This window comes from Azolla caroliniana, unplaced genomic scaffold, assembly GCF_043228905.1.
Source record: "Azolla caroliniana isolate FFs.n. ecotype wild unplaced genomic scaffold, voAzoCaro1.0.p SCAF_13, whole genome shotgun sequence".
In the NCBI taxonomy this organism is placed as follows: Eukaryota; Viridiplantae; Streptophyta; class Polypodiopsida; order Salviniales; family Salviniaceae; genus Azolla; species Azolla caroliniana.
In genome coordinates this window covers 14368792-14390128 of record NW_028230448.1, presented here as the reverse complement: position 1 = coordinate 14390128, position 21337 = coordinate 14368792, and the positions used below count along the sequence as shown (strand labels likewise).

Sequence of the window (21337 nt, the reverse complement as noted above, 5' to 3'; positions counted from 1 at the left end):
TCCCGAAGGAACGGAATGTGAGCAAAGGCGTACTCGATGTAATTCATTCCGATGTATGGGGTCCGGCCCAAACGGAGACATTCGGCGGATGCCAATATTACGTGCTATTCATCGACGACTTTTCGAGGCACACTTGGATCTACCTGATGCAACAAAAGAGCGAAGTGTTCGGAGACTTCCAAAAGTTCAAGAATGAAGTCGAGAAAGCCACGGGCCGACATGTACGATGCCTTCGATCGGATGGCGGCAAGGAGTACTTCTCGGACGATTTCACGACGTATCTCCAAAAGGAAGGAATTTGGCGAGAATTCACTTGCCGACACACTCCGCAACAAAACGGAGTAGCCGAGCGCAAAAATCGGCACATCCTCGAAGTAGCACGGGCCATGATGAACGAGAAGCATATGCCCAAGTCATATTGGGCCGAAGTGGCAAATACGGCCGTCTACCTAATGAACCGGTGCACAACATCCGGCGTGCACGAGGTCACTCCGCACGAAATGTCGGGAACTCAACGCTCCTTTTGCACAACACTCGGCCACAACCAAGCTTAGAATCATACACAGAAAACAGGAAACAAAAAAAAACACGACACAAAGGAGAGAAAAGGTGCACAGGATGTTTACGTGGAAAACCGAAACTAAGGGAAAAACCACAACAGCCCACAGGCTGCAGACTATCACTATGTTGGAATGTACAAATAGTGAGTTCACGGAGGCAACGACCTCGTGCTCACGATCTTCGCCACAGGCGGCGGTTACAACAGAGGCAGCGACCTCTTTCTCTCTCTCTCTCTCTCTCTCTGTACACTGTTACGTGCTCTCTCTTCTTCTTCTTGCACCAACAAGAAAAATGACAACAACAACAGTTATAAGTTTGCCCTAAGTCATATTTATACTAATATGACTTTTCGGCTATTTACAAATATAGCCTCGATGGACTCTCAGAAACATATTTACGAATATGTCTCTTCATCCGGTTCTCACTGGGTCTGTACCATCCGACTCTCCGTAGCCGGGTACTCCTCATCCGGTTCATACCGGGTCTGCACCATCCGGCTCTCCGTAGCCGGGTACTCCTCATCCGGTTCATACCGGGTCTATCGGCCTCGGCCGAGTTTGTTCATCGGCACTGTTCTTCTCCCTTCCCATCCGGAGGGACCTGTCTCCCAACACGAAATATTCTTCGGAAAGAAGCTGAACCTATCACATGTTCGGATATTCGGCTCCATTGCATACGTGCACATCCCCGACGAGAAGCGTCAAAAGCTCGACCCAAAGTTGGAGAAATGTATCCTCGTAGGATACTTACTGGAGCAAAAGGGGTACAAGTGCTACAACCCCTCAACTCGAAAATCTCGGGTAAGTCGAGACGTCGTCTTTGACGAGTCTGCATCCTGGTACGCACCAGAGACCCCGCTCGACCCGGAATCCACCGAACAAGAGGTAGAGGATGAAGATCACCTTACGCGCATGTTCGAAGAAAGTCCGATCACAACCCGACTGAGCGAACCACAAGAGCCTTTGAGCAATCAAAGCACATCACGGCCTAGCCCGAAGATGGACAAAGGCAAGGCGAAAATGGCGGAATATGAAGACGATCGCTTCGACGATGATGAATCGACTCACTCACTCGACAGTGAGTTCGGCGGTTTCGAAGTACCAATCGGAGCCAAGAAAGCCCTCATCTCAGCAAATGAAAAGCTCCGTTGCTCCACCCGTGAAAAGAATCTCGTAAGCCGATTCAGCTACAACGATTATATGGCGTACCATTACGCCTTTATGATGAAGGTAGCGACAATACGAGAGCCGGAAACCTTTTCGGAAGCCGCAAAGGACCCGCGATGGATCGAAGCAATGAATGAGGAGATGCAGGCACTACGGAAGAACGAGACGTGGGATCTCGTTCCCACCTCACCACACAAAAAGGCGATCGGATGCAGATGGATCTACAAGGTGAAGTATAACGTCGATGGCTCCGTAAACCGCTACAAAGCTCGACTCGTAGCGAAAGGATACGCTCAAATGCATGGCGTCGACTACGAAGAGACCTTTGCCCCGGTGGCAAAGATGACAATAGTGCGGACCGTAATTGCGCTTGCCGCGGCGAAAGGGTGGCACCTCCATCAAATGGACATCAAGAACGCCTTTCTACAACGCGAATTAGAAGAGGAGGTGTACATGATCCAACCACCCGGCTTCAACTCGAGCACTCATCCAAAAGTCGTATGCCGACTCAAGAAGCCACTCTACGGCCTCAAGCAAGCACCGCGTGCTTGGCATTCGAAGATAACGCAATATTTTCATCAAATCGGCTTCCGTATGTCAAAATCGGACAACTCCCTCTACATACAAAGCGATTCCGCAAGTCCGATCGTCATCATTTTATATGTGGATGACCTAGTCATTGGAGGTGAGCATCTCGTCGACATCAATAAAGTCAAAACCCTCCTCTCCGACAAGTTCTAGATGACGGACATGAAGGAGCTCCACTACTTCCTCGTCATCGAGGTAATTCGGACTCCGGCCGGAATCATGATCTCTCAACGGCACTACATCCTCAACTTGTTATACAAGTTCGGGATGGCTGAGTGCAAATCCGTGGCAACCCCGCTCGATCGTAATCTCAAACTAGATGCGCACTCTGGCACCAAAGCGTGTGAGCCGACTCAATATCGGCAACTCATCGGGAGTCTCATCTACCTCACGATCACACGACCCGATCTCAGTTATCCGGTCAGCCTCCTTAGCCAATTCATGCAAACACCGTGTGATACTCACTTGGATTGCGCCAAGCGAGTTCTACGATACGTGAGTGGCACAATGGATTGCAGCATCCTCTACAAGACCGCGATGCCAATACGACTCGAGGGGTACAATGACGCCGATTAGGCCGGCTACAAAGCCGATAGAAGATCAACCTCCGGATTTGTTTTCTCCCTCGGCAGCGGAGCAATATCCTGGAGTAGCAAGAAGCAGCCTACCGTCGCTCTTTCGAGTACGGAGGCGGAATACAGGGGCGCAGCCGTAGCTGCGTGTGAAGCCATATGGCTCAAGAGGATTTTGAAAGATCTGGGCGTACCCATCAAGGATCCGACTTCCCTTTACTGCGACAACATGAGCAGTATCTATCTGGCTCGAAACCCGGTGTTCCACACACGGACAAAGCACATCGAAGTGCACTATCACTTCATCCGAGAGCGCGTTCTGGCTGGCGATGTCGACCTACAACACATAAGCACCAATCTTCAAACGGCTGACATCTTCACTAAAGCCTTAGGAGCCGACAAGCTATGGCAATTCATGTTCGATCTCGGATTGACGATCCCTGATCTGCCAAGCTTGAGGGGGAGTACTGAAGACACTACGCAATAACGCATAGATTCCTCAACCACACACCGTAGCAGCAAAGAGCCGATCTACCGCGCAAAGCCGCAAAGAAAGACGCAAGCCGAAGCACAGACTTCGTAACTACGCACAACGCAAGCTGGAGCACGGATTCCGCAACTTCGCATAAAGCGAGTCGACGCGAGTCGACGCAGACTCCCGAACGTGAATTGAAGCGGATTTCGGATACTGTCTGAAACCGACCCGACTTGAACTTGAGGGGGCATGTTGAGAATCAAGCTCAACTTGGTCTAGTGTGTGAACTCACCTTGAGAGTGAAGAGACACTCCAACGGTCAAGAGTCACCATTATGTCACCACTTTGTATTCTAGCATTTAATATGAGTCATAGAATCATATTCTATGACACATAACTTATGAGCTTTCACATTCCCCATGCTCCATGAGTCTTGTAGTTAATGAAGAGAGAGGGTGACTACATAAAGCACCCTCCTCCCACTTTGTAAAATGTTGAGTCTTTCTCCTTTGCTAATATATTTAACCTTGCGTATACTCTCTCTCTCTCTCTCTCTCTCTCTCTCTCTCTCTCACACACACACACACACACACACACAGTTCACACCTATTCCGCTTCACAAGAATCTATCTCTTGATTCTTTACATGGTATCAGAGTGAGAGAGAGCAGACAATAAGAAAAAACTCAAAATATTAACGCTCTTACATACAAATGTGCTCAGAGAGCACTTTAAATACAAGCCATCATAATGGGCTGACAAGTACTTGAATGCTCGTAAATGAGCTATTGACACTGACTCCCAAAAATATTCCTTTGAGGAATATCGGTCTCAACGGCCTGTCGGCTCCCCGCCAATCCGGCCTAACCGATCAATCTCCATCTGATCCAGCTTCTAGCTTCTTCAGCCAATCCGAGCCTAACCAATCGGTTTCCATCCAATCCAGTTCTTGGCTTCTTCAGCCAATCCAACCCAAGTTGAGCTTGCTCGCTCAACAATATGTATGTTCTCTTCTTCGTTATTCTTCTTTGCTTACTCACTCACATGCCTCTCCTCTCTCATTCATGGCTTTTCATCCTACAACCATGGAAGGTTGGGTTGAATTTGAAAATCAAAGGCAGACTTGAGGTACCAACATCTGAGCTATTTTCACATTCCACGTACATTTAGTGAGCATTGAGCACATATGTGTGCATTATTTTCACATCCAGAGTTTTTACTACATAATAGTAATCCCCCTTTCTTAAGAGGGAGTCGTATACAAGATGATATGTTGATTTGGTCTCATTGGCCAAAATCAGCCTTATCATGGACGATAAAATATCGATTCTATCCATTTCCTCTTCTTTTGGTCAAATCGATAGCTTTCCATGGTGCGCGCCATAGCATAGCCTCTGTATCATAAGAGGCTTCTCTCATTGAAGAAAGAAGTCATTTCACTTTGAATTCAATAAATAGGTTATTTTTTGTGAAATGACTATGTCTATATGTCTAGGATTGGTTCACAATGGAATTATGGCAAAGAACAAAAACACAGGGAATGAAGATAAAATTGGATCTTCTACTCATTATAAAGAAGATAAAAATACCTACTTATTTTCTTACTTCTTGTGAGATCATGTTTAAAATGGGTTTGCTTTGTTGCAACTATGAAACTAGGACAAAGATTGAAAAACTAGTTTTTTTTTGTGGAATGAAGAAATATTTTTATTTCCTTTGCACATGTTGAGATTTGGCTCTCTCTTTGCAAAGGCTTCCTCTTGTTCCATATGATGGATTGCAATGGGCGCGGTTCGGTTTCGATTCGGTTCGATTTCAAGGCAAAGAAACCGAACCGAACCGATTATTTAAAACAAAAACCAAACCAAACCAATTATGAACCCTCTGTATTTAAACCAAACCGTTTAAGAAAAAGTTGAACCCAAACCATTTAAAACCAAACTGTTTAGGGAAAAGTTAAAAACAAACCGAGCCATTTAATAAATTTTTTTAACTCAACCACTTAAATCAAACTAATTAAACATCTAAATAAACAAAAATACATTAAATTAAATAAGCATTTAAGTTAAATTTATTAAATCAATAAACTATTAAGGCAAAAAAAAAAAGTTAACCAAAAATCTATAAACCTTTAAACCAAACCTATAATCCCGAGTTTTAGAACCAAACTTAATCAAAACCGATTTGTCCACACCATACGTGGACAATATGATGATTTGCAGGGTACAACTGATGCTCAAAGGCAACGTCAAGTGGACTTTAAGAAACGGTGGCGAGGGCTTCACTTATTTTCAGATACGTCTCCTGGTATGAAGTGGAATTATTCCATTCCTCCTTTTTTATTGCATAGCTTGTAGATGGTGTTCCATTTGTTCCTATTGTGATATCATCTGTATCATCAGATGTTGGTATTAGGTTTTGTATTACAATAGAGGTGAGATGAAATGTCTCCCTCTGTTTTCTATATGTACATTTCTCAAGTAATTTACTAAGGTGTATCTTTTAAATAAATAAATAAATAAATAAATAAATAAATAAATAAAAACTTAATCAAAATCGAATCGTTTATCGAAAATCCAAACCATTAAAAAAATTTGGAACCAATAAACCGTTAAACCATGGCTTAACAGTTCAGTTCGGTTTGAGTCGAAACCGTGCCCATTGCTAATGATGGAGGGAAATCCAAATTGGGAGAGTCTATAGCAAGTGATTTCTCTTATTCTGCCTATCAGCAATATGGATCTAGATGAGATGCATCTCTAGCTCTGCATACAGATGGTCACTTCAATTTCAACCTTGGAGAGAATCTAACTAACCCTTAAATGTAACTGTACTCATTTACATCCGAATTTTTATGTTGCATTTTGTATATTAGATATCTTCTCTTTTTCTAAACAATTTTGTATTTTACTTCTATTGTTGTAGATAAAATTTTGCAGCAAATGGGTGAAGGTATGTAATGTTGAATCTCGTGTTTCAAGTTATGGAATAGTTTTATTGTCAATGATTTGTATCTTTTCCCTTTTCTAGTATTTTTGTTGCAAGTAATTGAACTTAGATTTACTATGACAAATTATGGTAGTTTTTTCTTGCTGGTTTTGGTGTAAGTGATTGTAGTTTTTCTAAGTTTTCTATTGGGTAGTGATATGAGTTTTGGTGTTAAGTGATTGTAGTTTTTCTAAGTTTTCTATTGGGTAATGATACAAGTTTTGGTGTAAGTGATTGTAGTTTTTCTTAAGTTTTCTATCAAGTATGATGTGATGACAGGTACTTTTGACCATGATTTTGGAACTGTGATCCTTGAGAGCTTGTTGCTATCAAAGGTTGTTCGCAATGGTGAGAAGTATCCAGAAGCGCCATGATAGACAACTAAATTTGTAGTGTAGGTTTTGTTCTTCAAAGATCACTCTGTATTAGTTTGTCTAGAATTATGAGCTAGTAATATTCTTTATTTTGTGCTTCATTCATTTCATATATTGGTTAAAGAACAACGACAACAATCCCTTGTGTGCATATACATTATCTCCAAATCAATGTTCTCATTTAAATTCTATTTTGCAATGTTCCTATAACAATGGGATTAGATCAAGTCTTTCTACAACTTAATGGAAATCGGAATCCAATTATTAGAAATGTGGATTTTGGGGATTTTATTGAACAAATGTCGTCTATTAATTCAATATGGCGCGTGCATGATGAGTGGTGTATTGAACATCTTTGTCTAGAGCCATCATTCTCCACAGATGTTTAGACATTCATACCAACAACAACTTCTTAGACTCAAGTAAGAGAGTCCAACTTTTTAACAAAGTATGCAATGTGCTTACACTTGCAACAACCTTTTGGAAATGACCCTAAAATTATTGAGATGCTATACATGACTCTAAAGACAACATTGATATCTAAGTAAACAAGATTGTTGGACATTTTATGTAATGATAATTTTATATTGATAGCATCACTTTTTACTTGCTCCCCATGCAAGGGTAAAAGAACAACGATTTTATGGAAATGTAGACACCGTTTTTCCTACATGTATTGGCTAAAGATGCCACAATGCTCCATTGGGATTGTAATATAAATTCTTGATGAGTAGTTTGAAATTTAGATCTTGAACATGATTTGCATGGTTATCTCTTGTGATGGCTAGTATTGTATTTGTTACATATAGATTTTCGACAAATGTCGATCCATGTAAATAGATCTTTATGATATTCCCGACATGTTGGATTTCGTGAAGGCTAGAAAACAAGATTATATGTGTAAGGTACTAAAGTTTAAGCCCATATATAGGACCAATTCCTTTATGGGGATAAATTAAGCATGTGATATGGTTGCTTCGCAAATTTCATTTGCAATGTCCTTAGCCAACCCAAAAATGCTTGTGGAGTTGGTTCGACAAAATTACAACTAGAGTCTAGAGAATATCTACTACTTATCGTGTGTTTGACTCTAAATCTATGAAGAGTACTAGTGAATTGCTACACTTTTTACTTTTCCTATGTTTTTAGTACCCACCATGTGCCATACATTGCAAACAAAGAAGAAAGAAGTGGATATGCTTGGGTAACGTGAACTTGCCAAAAGGATTGCAAAATATTTTATCTAATCTACGGTTTCCATTCACAAATAAAAAAGTGCAACTCAAAGCAAACGTTTTCACACAAGGAATTTATTGAAAAACTACCCCGCTTTCTAGTTTCTTTCGTTCTTCATATAATTCACGAATGTTTTTACAAATTAACACAACCATTGAGCTTGCTTCAAGCTTAAGACTCAATCAAGCATCCAATGGAAATTGCATTCCAAAATATCGACCATAAGATTTTCGTAGGGGTTTAACAATTCAACAAACCCATGCATGAATTAAATGTGTTGACATAACTGGGAAACGCTTTGATAGGCTATATAGCCTATGTCGTCCACAAGAGTTGGTTTTTCATTTTGTACGCAATGCAATCTATTTCCACAAAAGCAATGGACCAATGCACCCCCCTGCCCCCCCCCTTTCCTATAAACACACACACGCACACACACGCACACACACATGTACCTTTTTATAAATCTAATACTCTTTAGTATCTAGTGGAAGAACAAGCTTGAAAGTGCATACGATGTGGGGGTGTTATAAATGTGTTTCCATACCTTCTATAAATATAAACCTTCCAAAGTTCGTCTTAGTGGTTGGTCTATAAGAGATTGGTTATCACTATTTAGTTATGGCTTCTTCGATTGTGTTGAGTCATCCTTCCTCCTTATCTTCTTCATCATCATCATCTACTCCTTCTTCTTCTCTTTCTCAATGCACTTACCTTAAATCCATCAAGTTTCACACTTTGAGCCAATACTCCAAGAGGAAAAGTTGTGTGGTCAAAGCCGGATCTTCCCAGGAATCTAATATCACCAACAATAATGAAACTGGTAAGTCGAAATTTGAGGTTAAATGAAGGATAATAACTGCTAAGAAATTTGGGTTTAGGGTTTTCAAATGGATGATGGGTGTGGTGAGCTTAATTGTGTTCAATGATTGTGTCAATCACTAATATGAAGTCATGAACTCAGGTTTTTCTTGGTCAATTAGAGTGTCAAGGTTACTCTCTTGAAATTTTTTATGGGTTTCCGTTGGTGAAACCATATCCAAGCTTGCAAGGTCTTTTAAGCCTTTCTAATAAATAATGTTGGACTACTACTAGAGTTAAAGAGAGCTTATGGGAACTTAAAAAGACAATGTTGTTTGTTTGGGATAGGTGGACTGTTGGATAGGCGCGAGGTGGTCACATCCATGGCCACAAGTGGGCTTTCCTTAGCACTCATGTTTCAACAACAACAACAACCAGCAAAGGCCAATCCCATTGTCCCACCTGACCTGAGCACTTGTACCCCCGCAAGTGTGAACGCGGTCTCGGGCACCTCTACCCCTACTAAGTATGTCAATTGTTGCTTGTTGCCACCCAAACAACCCATCATTGACTTCAAGCTACCCCATAAGCCTACGTTTCGGACACGACGCCTTGCTCATCGTGTCGATGATGCTTACATTGCTAAGTACAATCATGCCTATGAGCTCATGCGAGCATTGCCTAGCGATGATCCCCGTAGCTTACAACGCCAAGCCGACATCCATTGTGCCTTTTGTAATGGTGCGTATAGTCAACTCGGAAGCAACAACAAGCTTCAGGTGAAATATATAATGTTAGATATTTGTGCCCCCATGAAAAGGCAATGCTCTCATATTAGCTTGATTTTTAAGCAACGTAAAGAGTGTAATTGAAGCTCATTGTAGTACTAATTACATAATTTTCTTTTTTCCGAAGAAAGGGTGCTTTACTAATTACATAGTTAACAATGTTCATTATTATTATTATTAGCCACACTAAATACTAGTGCCAATAACTACATGATTAACAATGACACAATACTAATTATCATAGTGTTCAATGCATCCAATGATTGATCGATTGATTTTGTTTTAGAGTTGATTTTGCAATATTGGTATTGTTGTCGTAGGGTAACATTTCGAAAATACGATACCACCTTTGATTTGAGGGGTAACATTGATATTAAAACATGTGACAACCTTTTGCCTATTTGAGGTTGTTCCAAAACATAAAAGTAATAGTTTGTGTTGATTTACATAGCCGTGGAGCATCTTATAAGTAACATATAACTCCGTGGGATAACTATATATATGTGTAGTTATGAAAAAAGCCACGAGAGATGAATCACGAGTCATGATCATAGTCTACAATGGAGATTAGATATCAAACATATATGCAATATGTACAATTTACTCAGAATGTTATTCTTTTATAACTCCTTACAATGATTTGTGATTAAGGGGCAGGGATCGAAAGATCCTTGGCAACTAATTATTGGGAAACCTCTTACTTAACATCTTCTCTCTCGTTGACTATTGACTTCATTTTTCCTTTTATATTTAATTTTCACTAATAACAAACTTGTCATTAGTTATGTGGAGGATAAAGAGTACAAAATCCATGAATGGAACCATGAAACCGGTTTGTAGAACTTCAAGAAAGTGTTCTAAGATGACTAATATCAAATGATTTTTTTAAAACCAAATCTCTTTTAAAAAATTGAATGCTTATTGATACTTGTGGGCATCAATGCACGAAAAATGACCAATGTTGAACAAGTTATGTGGTGCACTGCCAATATTTTGAAACTTGGAAAGGATGAGAAGAATAGAAGAACATGGTTGATCAATGGATATGCCATGTCATGCATTTAATATCATCCTTCTCTAATATTGTGTGGTTTGTGCAGTTCATGTTATGGTAATACAAGCTTATAAAAAACCTATATGTTTAGGGCACAAATTTATTTTTAAACCTTTTGTTCTTTAATGCTAGCATATTAATCTCAATCTATTTTAATTTTATATATAGATCCATTTCTCGTGGCTTTTCTTCCCATGGCATCGTTGGTACCTATACTTCCACGAGCGTATTTTGGGTCATCTAATTGGAGACCCTAAATTCTCTTTGGTGTTTTGGAATTGGGACAACCAAAGCAATGTTGGGGGCAACATTATGCCCGCAATGTTCACTAAAGAAGGCAGTGTTCTCTATGATGCTAAGCGTAACCCAAACCATCTTCCCCCGGTCCTAAACACTTTAAGTTTATCAGATCTAGGTAACACTACCTTAACAAATGAACAAATCATTCAAGATAATCTCAATGTAATGTACCAATCCGTAGTTACTGCATCAACTCCAGATCTCTTCATGGGCAAAAAATATAGGTGAAAACTTTGATTCTTTTTATTTTAAAATATATCAATTAATATTTTGAAATCATAAACGAGTACTTAAGTCTTAGATCATAACAAACTGAAAGCTTGTATGTATGCAAATTAACCTATCCTAACAAACACTTAAAGTACAATTGTTAAAAGAAACAAATATAAAATATGATACTGACTATTAATATGATATATAATTGAAATAATGATTTGACTATGTCTTCTATGAGAAGCGCATGTGTCGATGATTCTTCCGAAGTAGAATGCAACAAGGTATAGAGTTGTTTTGAACATGTGGGTACTCAAATAATGTGAGATGTAAGGTCTTCAAATAATGTTAAGTATTCAAAAGGTCCTCAAATAATGTTAAGTATTCAAATAATATTCCAAGGCCCTAGGTAGTTGGGTTGTGCATTAGATACCTTATTGGTTAAGAGCTTGTTCTTATGAAATAAGGTCAAACAAGAAAGTAGATGTTCTGCTAAACTTCTCAAAGGAGTCATAATGGTGAATTGCTTCCTAAATGTACCCACATGGTAGGTCCTCCAGGAGCTCTTAGAAATGTACCCATATGTTAGGTCCTTAGGAAGTGGTAGGTCCTAATCTATTATGTGGAAATAATAGTGGCAACCTTCATGAGTCTTGATTAAGGATACAATGTGATGTGCATGTGTTTGTATGTACTAATATGAATGGAGAGATGTCTATAATTTGAATTGCAGCAATGGAGATCCTGAACCCAACATAGGAGGGACATTGGAGAATGCACCACACACATCAATACATGCTTGGACAGGAGATAACAGAGAGACATATTTAGAGGACATGGGCAACTTCTATTCAGCAGCAAGGGACCCTATTTTTTATGCCCACCACTCAAATGTGGATAGGTTATGGACAGTGTGGAACAAGATTGGGGGGCGAAGGAAAGATCACACTGACCCAGATTTCTTGGATGCAGAGTTCATATTCTACGATGAGAATGCACGGATGGTGCGTGTGAAAGTCAAAGATGCATTAGATACAGCGAGGCTAGGGGTAAGCTACGAAAAGGTGAAAGAAGATACGTTATGGTTGAATTACGAACCTCAGCCTTTAGGAGGAACAAATACTCCGACCACAAAAGAAACTATACTTAAGATAGGACCCGCAAAAGAAAATTCGACTCCTGTGAAGGTGGATGGGAAGTTGAAGAGCCTTGTAGAAAGGCCGAGTAGCATCCCACAAGATCTTTTGGAAAAGGAGGGGGAGGATGTAGAGGAGGTTCTAGTTCTAGAGGAGGTGATGGTGCCGCGAAACGTTGTCACTCATCTCGCAGTTTTTATCAACTTGCCTAATGCTGATGAGAATACACCAATATCGTGTGCCGAGTATGTGGGGTCATTTGTCCATATTCCTCACCTCTTTGGTTCTGGCACAAATAGTGACACGCACTCGGTCACAGTTCGATTTGGCATTACTGATAATCTTGTACGTCTTGGGCTCGCTACTAGCCAATCATCAGACCTCCTAGTCACAATTGTGTCCAAGGTTTCGGGTGGCACAATTACCATCAAGGGAATCAAAATTGAGTATGAATGAGAAAAATGGACACTTAATCCCGTGCTCCAAGATTAGTGAGGTTCTTTCCTCCTATTATTGCATGTTCTTGTTTTGACCTTTTTTTGTATTTCAACTTTATATACGCCTTAATTGTAGCCACTGTTTTTTGATACTTATGTATGTAGCTTGCTCCACACCCAATGACTAGATTATGTATGTGTGTAAGAGATGGAGAAATAGAGAGAGACAATGTATACAAGAACGATAAATATATAAGTGTTAACAAGATGAGCAAATGACAATGGATATAACTACTTGAAGTAAATCAATTAAGTAAAGGTAATGTAATCAACAATGAACGCCTTACACAAATGATGGGGCTTGGTTTTAATAGAGCTTCTATGTAAGTACAAACAAAAGTCAAGAGAACTCTAGTGAAGAATGGAAGAGTGTGTGGTCTAAGGGATCCACTTCATTTAATGCAAAATGTACCTCCAATATTCAATGTCAATAAGGGGCTTAACTACGCATATATGCTCCAAGGTGTTTGGTTGAGGCTCTCTCTATTGTGTTGTGGGTTTCGATTATGTATGTTGATCCCTCCACATGATAGTGAAGCAATTTGATAAGCCGATTAGACATCGTACACGCCTAATGACTTATTCATATAATTCATATATGGCCCAATCATGTAATGTAGTATCCTCAAGCTTTTCAGCATGTCAAACAACCGCTCTCTAGGGACAATTTCAAAGGCGTTGCGAAAATCTACAAAGCAACAATATAATTTCCTCTTGTGAGCTTGGTACGATCAATTAAGCATCTAAGTGTGAATATATGTTCCCTGAAATAACCCGTTGGTGTTCCCTCACATTTTTGCTACATCATTACAACAACTCTAGCTTTATTTGCATATATCTATTTCTTAATCACTCATGCCGAGATTGTCTATGGTAAAATCAGTGCAACAAACTCACAAATTTGGATGGCTCTATGGAGCTTTATTGCATCACTAGGGACAATTTCAAAGGCTTTGCAAAAGTCTACAAAGCAACAATATAATTTCCTCTTGTGAGCCTTGGTATGATCAATTAAGCATCTAAGTGTGAAGATATGTTCAATTATAGGAAAGGCTCGTTTTGTTCGGGTGCTTGAAGACTTAATGTCTCCATGTAATCGTTGATTTTTGGTTCCATGATTGCAATGTATAGTTTAGTGAGCATATGACCAATCATAATATCCTATATGTATTCGAGTCCATTGTCCCCCCTCCTTTATGAATAGGGGCCACTTGTTCATGGTCCCTTGTGGTGGAAAACCCTCAGCTAGGGCACGATTAAAGAGTGGAGTGAGAAAAAGGAGTTAGGCATTATATTGTATATGTATGCCATGTGTTAGGATCCTCAATGGGTGTTTGTGGTCTTGGTTCTCGTAATCTCCTCCAATGGAGTGGTGCAGTCATTACTCATGAGCATATGGTACAAGTCACAATATTGGGATGCTTTCCACGTTCACCTTTTACGACGTGTGGATAACAGGTTGTAGCTCAAAATATAAGAAGCTATGGTCGGCCCCAACAGAGCATGGGCCACTTGAAATGACTTAATCATGTGGATAGCTTCAGGGTGTCCTATTAGATAGTCAGTCGATTGTGTTTTTCACCTCCTCCATGGGGGAAGCATGTGAGCTCTTCTGAGCCCGACCACTTTGCTAAACCATTATATATGATAGTCTAATACTCACAAGTTTGAGCAGATGATGGCCAAAGCTTATAACATATGCTCCTCGGTCTTTCAATATCCTTGTGATGGCTATAGCAAAGGGATCAACAATCACAATTTCTAGGTCTTTATCCATATGAAAGATTGTGCATTTTAAGGCTTGAGTTCTTATATTGAAATATCCTACAAGGAAGACTTTCCCTTTAGCAGAGCATTGGATTATGTCATCCAATAAAGGTTCGTATGGGGAAGGCCCATGTGGCACTCCATGAACAACTAATCTCGCTTCTCCGGCCATATTATAACGAGGTCCTTTTGGGGGAAAGTAACAAATGGCAAGAAACACTGTCTGGTCCTTGGTAATGAGGACTTTGATATACATAAAACGGGTTTCTGGGGTCTGTTCATAGTATTTCTATCCTCCTTTGTAGCTCTTTTCCAAACAATATTGCAACACCTCCAGATCCTCTAGTACTCCATGTGGCACTCCGTGAACAACTAATCTCGCTTCTCCGGCCATATTATAACGAGGTCCTTTTGGGGGAAAGTAACAAATGGCAAGAAACATTGTCTGGTCCTTGGTAATGAGGACTTTGATATACATAAAACGGGTTTCTGGGGTCTGTTTGTAGTATTTCTATCGTCCTTTGTAGCTCTTTTCCAAACAATATTGCAACACCTCCAGATCCTCTAGTACTCTATCGACGCGAGGCTTTGTCTAAGTAATGATTCCTAATGAAAACCTTCAACGCGTGGAAGTCCACAGTTTGGGCTCTGGTGTGTATCTACCAGGAAAAGTAGTATTATCTGATATCTCCAAAATCTCCTCTAGTCAGGTGGGGGGGGTGTCCAAAGTGCCACCTTCCATCACCATGGGCTCTCTGGTGTGTCTCTACCAAGAAAAGTATTATCTGAGATCTCTAAAATCTCCTGTGGTCGGGCGGGGTGCGTGTCCGTCCAAAGGGCACCCTTCCAAAAAACCCGGGCACTCTTCCTGCCCATATGTTTCCGGACCTTCCAAAAAAAAAAAAAAACCTTGCTCGCCCATCGCTAGGAATTTTGATAGGGTTAGGGTTTTGCTCGCTCAGAGATTTGCGTCACCACTTTTTTAGGGTTAGGGTTTGCCAATTACACGCGCAGGGATCGAACAGCCTCAGAGTGGGAGATAGAGAGGACGAGTATCCGTTCTTTACTACTTACTTCATCTCCCTTCTCCTTCTTCTTCTTCTTCTTCTGTGAAGAAGCTTCGCCATGGCTTCTGAGAGGAAACGGAAGATCAGTTTGTTCGATGTGGTGGATGAGAATGCCATTCCGGTAAAGACAAAGATGATCGGAGCCCCAAACCTGAACACTTTTACTGGTCGTCCTTACTCGCAGAGATATCATGAGATCCTCGAGAAGCGTAAAACTCTTCCCGTGTGGCTGCAGAAACAAGAGTTTCTTGATATCTTGGCCAAGAACCAGACAATGATTCTTGTCGGAGAAACTGGCAGTGGAAAAACCACGCAGGTACGCGCATCCATATTTCCGTCTATATCTCTTTGTTTTTTCTCCATGTGTTTGTCTCTATTGAAAAGACATGCATTTCTTCTGTAAGTATTATAGAATCTGGCAATGGGTAAACTAAAGAGGTTTTCCCTCATTCGTACTGCGCGAGGCTGTACTGTGAAGAATCTGCCAATACCTTAGGTACAGAAATTGTAGGTTAGACGGATGTTAGCTATTTGTTGGTCGGCCGATCTATTTTAGGGATGAAGCATTCCGTTATACAGAGGAATCTAGAAGAAACGCTGTTTCTATTGTCCTGATACATGTTCGTTATTGAACTATCACGTATCAGAAAATAATTAGCCGGTTTCACTTGTAGAATGTGTCTTATAGAGTTTCATGTAAAGACAAAAATCTCCACATTTCTATGGTTCTTTCAGTTTCAGTGTGGTTCTAATATTCCTTAATAGACTGGAACATCATGTTCAGATTGTGAAAGTTCCCTGCTGCACAGCTTGTAAGTTTCTTCTTTTCTAATAAAACAATGAAACTATCTTGTTCCTCTGGTAAAATATATCTTCTCTATTTCCTATTGCATATGAAAGTATCCGAATGGAAGAATATGTCCAATACAATCTCAAGTCTCACTGCAAGGTTCCATATTGTTGTGTCTCTAGTTGACATTCTTGCAGTTTAATTCTTGTAGTAGGCTGAGAATGTGATCAAATTGTGGCTTGCATAGATTTGTCATTGATTCACTATAGTGATTGAAGAAAGAAGTATCAGAAACGAGTTTGAACTACTGTTATCTGTGGTTCCGTTTAATGGTTGATAAACTTGTATTCAAATTGTGGCTTGTACAACTAACAAGAAAGTATTAGAACTAGTATACTTTGTAGTTTCTTGTGATTCTGAAAATAGTCTGGAATCGCATGCTCAAATTGTCTTATACGGATTTTTCATTTGTTCCTGTTTAACAAGCAACATAAGAAAAGATCAAACTTGAATAATTTGTAATATTATTCCCTGAAACAGCTGGGAATTGCTTGTTCTAATTGTGCTTTGTACAGATTCCTCAATTTGTAGTGGAGGCAGGCTATACTACAAGTAGGAAGCAAATTGCTTGCACTCAACCTCGAAGAGTGGCAGCAATGTCTGTGTCTCGGCGAGTGGCCGAGGAAATGGATGTGACTATAGGAGAAGAAGTTGGCTACAGCATTCGTTTTGAAGATTGCACTGGTGCAAAAACTGTACTAAAGTAAGTCTCTAACAACCTCATTTTGTATATCTTCTTTTTTTCTTTTTCTGCTCTGCACAATGGTACCTATGATATGAGGCTAGGTGTAGAGCCTTTTATTTTGCAAGATTGTGTACTTCATTGTATTTGAAAACTTGGTCACTATTTTTGGAGGATGCAGTGGGTAGCATTTGTTATGTTAATGTATTTTACACATTTATGTTCTCTTATCAGCCACATTTGATCCCGTCTATGCTCGGGATTACAATTCCTTGATAGACTTATTGTTCTTTGAGGTTGTAGGTTGCTTCATAGAACCTCATCTTTGCGATACAGGAAATGTGAATTCTCATTGGTTTGATGTTTCACATCATTCCCAGAATTCGCATTTCCTGTACAGCTATTAGTAGTATCTCATACTGATGCATGAATGAGCAGAAAGCTGAATTTCATGTCTTATGTTCGTTCACAAAATTCTGTTTTTTTTATATTTATCATCAGGTATCTCACTGATGGTATGCTGCTGAGAGAAGCAATGGCAGACCCTCTTCTTGAACGTTATAGTGTAATAATTTTGGATGAGGCTCATGAAAGAACTCTTGCAACAGATGTGCTTTTTGGCCTTCTTAAAGAAGTTTTACGAAACAGAGGTGATCTGAAACTAGTTGTTATGAGTGCAACACTTGAGGCTGAGAAATTTCAATCCTATTTTAGTGGCGCACCTCTGATGAAGGTTCCTGGGCGTCTTCATCCTGTGGAAATTTTTTACACACAAGAACCTGAAAAGGATTATCTTGAAGCAGCAATTCGGACAGTTGTCCAAATACATATTTGTGAAGCGCCTGGAGATATATTGCTTTTTTTGACTGGGGAAGAAGAAATTGAAGATGCATGTAGGAAGATATCCCGTGAAATACAGAATTTAGGTGATCAAGTGGGACCTATTAAAGCAGTTCCTTTATATTCAACTCTACCCCCTGCTATGCAACAGAAAATTTTTGAGCCTGCTCCTGAACCTGTAAAGGAAGGTGGACCACCAGGGCGCAAAATTGTGGTTTCCACAAATATAGCTGAAACATCACTCACTATTGATGGTATAGTGTATGTTATTGACCCTGGATTTGCGAAACAAAAAGTTTACAATCCAAGGATTCGAGTAGAATCTCTCTTAGTATCTCCAATTTCTAAGGCTAGTGCACATCAAAGATCTGGAAGAGCTGGTAGGACACAACCTGGAAAATGCTTTAGGCTTTATACTGAGAAAAGTTTCTCAAATGATTTGCAGCCTCAAACCTATCCTGAGATTTTGAGGTCCAATTTATCAAATGTGGTACTCACTTTGAAGAAACTAGGGATTGATGATTTGGTACACTTTGATTTTATGGATCCTCCTGCCCCGGAGACCTTGATGCGTGCTCTTGAGTTATTGAACTATTTGGGTGCTCTAGATGATGATGGTAACCTAACGAAGTTGGGAGAGCTCATGAGTGAATTCCCGTTAGATCCCCAAATGTCGAAAATGTTGGTCACGAGTCCAGATTTCAAGTGCTCCAATGAGATCTTATCTATCACAGCAATGCTGTCAGGTATGTTCAGTATTCTGAACCTTGGTCTTGACTCTTTATCTTTTCTTCTCTGCATTTTTGCATTTGCATCTGTGACGTGTCAAGTAGACGAAATCTGGTCAGAGGTGTACATTCTTACTGCAGATGATGTGGTTTAAATTCTCATTGGGCTGGTTAATGGAATGTTAAAATCACATCATCTGCGATAACAATACTATTTCCGTTGTTGTAAAAGTTGTGATACCTTTACATCTCCTGGCCCCACGGACATGCACCCAAACTCAACAATGCCCATTTGAGTAGTTTCCAACTGCTTACAATGCTCGTTCCATTGATACAAGGTTATTTTCGTCTGCTGACCTCCGTGGGCGTCATCTGTGATAACAATGCTTCTTTGAATAGTCCCCAACTGCTTCCTTCGTCCAAAGGAATCTCAGAAAGCTGCGGATGAAGCAAAAGGTCGATTTGCACACATTGATGGGGATCATTTGACTCTGCTGAATGTATATCATGCATACAAGCAAAATGGTATGTTCTTATTACTCTTAGAGAATTGTACATAATTAATTTGTCATACCAAATTTGATGGTTACCAATGCCCTCATGTTGCAGCTGAAGATTCGCAATGGTGCTATGAGAATTTTGTTAATGCCAGGGCATTGAAATCTGCTGATAATGTGAGATCACAGCTTGTACGAATCATGAACCGGTACTCATTGAAGATGTGCAGCACAGATTTCAATAGTCGTGATTACTATGTCAACATTCGGAAAGCCATGATTGCTGGATATTTCATGCAAGTTGCTCACCTGGAAAAGACAGGTCACTATCTAACAGTAAAAGACAATCAGGTATGAAATTTAACTTTGAGGACTTGAAATGGGAACATTTATTAGTTAACTCACATTCTAGTATTCTTGGAAATTGTCATGAATATAGATGGTTCACCTTCATCCTTCAGTTTGTTTGGATCGTAAACCAGAATGGGTGATGTACAATGAGTTTGTGTTGACAAGTCGAAATTTCATACGAATTGTTACTGATATTAGGGGTGAATGGTAAGGAAACTTTCACCAAGATGAGATTGTGAATGAATCTTCTGAATGTTTTGGTAGATTCTGATCCTATCTGTTTTTGTGACAGGCTGATTGATGTTGCACCAGACTACTATGACCTGAGTAATTTTCCTCAATGTGAAGCTAGAAGACAATTGGAACGGCTTTATATGAAACGAGAGAGGGAGAAAGTGGATTCTAAGAAAAAAAAGTAACATTTAGTAAGGTGGACGGAATTAGTCATTCGTATTATATCCATGTGCTTGTTTTTAATTTTTAACTTGTTGGATTGTCATTTTGATATTATCCCAAGATATAGTTCATTTTGATAGATGACAGCTTGGCTTCCAATTTACACAAGCTTGAAGAAGTATTCTATCCATGAGGATGTTGCACCTAATGATGTTAAGATCTGCCATTAAATCATTTTTTCTTTTATAATGCTATCATATTTTTCTTTAGGTAATAGTGAAATTTATTTCAATCCATTTCTCTCTTATATCCTCTTCCTTTTATGGTATCGTGTCACACATCGTGTGCTTAGAATTTATATTCCTCGGTATTTCCCTTTCACATTGTTATCAAATCTTAGTGAGATTAACTCTAACCACAGAAGCTTCTTATAGTGTGTTCACGTTGCTTGGCATCTGCAAGAGGCGTTTGTGAAGTAGATCAAATACCTATCCTATCACTTTGCTTGGAATATCAAGATACATCTAGAAAAGTTAATTGAATTGAAATGGTAAATCATTGTGATGGAAATCAATACAGTTCTCATGGATATGTAGTAAGTACCTCTGTTTCTCATCTATGTGAACTTGATGTAATTTAAATGCAAATCACTGGTGATGTTGTAATTTCCCATTTTGTCATGTGTTCAGCAGTTCAAAATTTGATTAACATATGCTGTACGCACAACCATCTTGATTTAATCACCTACCTTGCATAATAATAGGTTATTTTGAAATGTTTCCCATGTTGGAAATATCTATGGTATATATAGAATACATATTCAACAAGAATACAAAAATTATGCAAAAAAGAGAGAATTATAAACTCAGGATAGCGAGTCAGGACTGCATTGTGTATATTGATACACGCATTTAGCTTCACTAACCATGTCAATTTGTTTTGTTCAAACTTGCTTTCCTCAATAAGTGTGTGTCTTTGTGTTTGTAGATCTAAGCTTAGCATCAGTTCACAACTTCATTAATTCCCTTGGGCTGATGTTTGGTTAGGCAAAATATGGAAAACAAAACAAATGTATAGACTGGATAATGTCAATTCATAGGACACTTGATGTGAGGATGAGCTACATAGGTTTGAAGGAGTTGGATGCAAAATAGCAAATTACCCTTAATTTGTTGGACACATTAAAATTTTCTTTTTATCGAAATGCTTGTGAATCCCCTCTACAGCTCAAAGTTTATGCGGAGATCCTTGTTCACTCTTGGAATAGTATGGGTGTTTTGAGCAAAGATTGAGAAAGTTTATTGACAAGTAATTTTAGCAAATATAGAAAAAGCTTATTGACAAGTAAAAATGGTTATCTATCTTTTTAGTAATAATTATTGGTTTAGCAATGAGTTTCCAGACAATGGGC

At 39.5% G+C, this 21337-nt stretch overlaps 2 protein-coding genes across 2 annotated transcripts; both read left to right on the top strand.

Moving 5' to 3' along the window:
• Positions 1–8452: 8452 nt before the first annotated feature.
• On the top strand, positions 8453–12838 carry LOC147856258 (polyphenol oxidase I, chloroplastic-like). The gene is made up of 4 exons (XM_087329451.1): positions 8453–8782; positions 9109–9539; positions 10771–11126; positions 11849–12838. The coding sequence occupies exons 1-4, from the start codon at positions 8581–8583 to the stop codon at positions 12705–12707; spliced, it is 1848 nt and encodes a 615-aa protein (XP_087185577.1). The 5' UTR covers positions 8453–8580; the 3' UTR covers positions 12708–12838.
• A 2753-nt stretch (positions 12839–15591) lies between these two features.
• LOC147856257 (putative pre-mRNA-splicing factor ATP-dependent RNA helicase DEAH2) lies at positions 15592–20220 on the top strand. Its single transcript, XM_087329706.1, has 7 exons — positions 15592–15898; positions 16948–17135; positions 17616–18700; positions 19082–19207; positions 19292–19530; positions 19619–19737; positions 19823–20220. Exons 1-7 carry the CDS (start codon positions 15641–15643, stop codon positions 19947–19949), a joined length of 2142 nt encoding a protein of 713 aa, XP_087185832.1. The 5' UTR covers positions 15592–15640; the 3' UTR covers positions 19950–20220.
• Positions 20221–21337: the final 1117 nt, after the last annotated feature.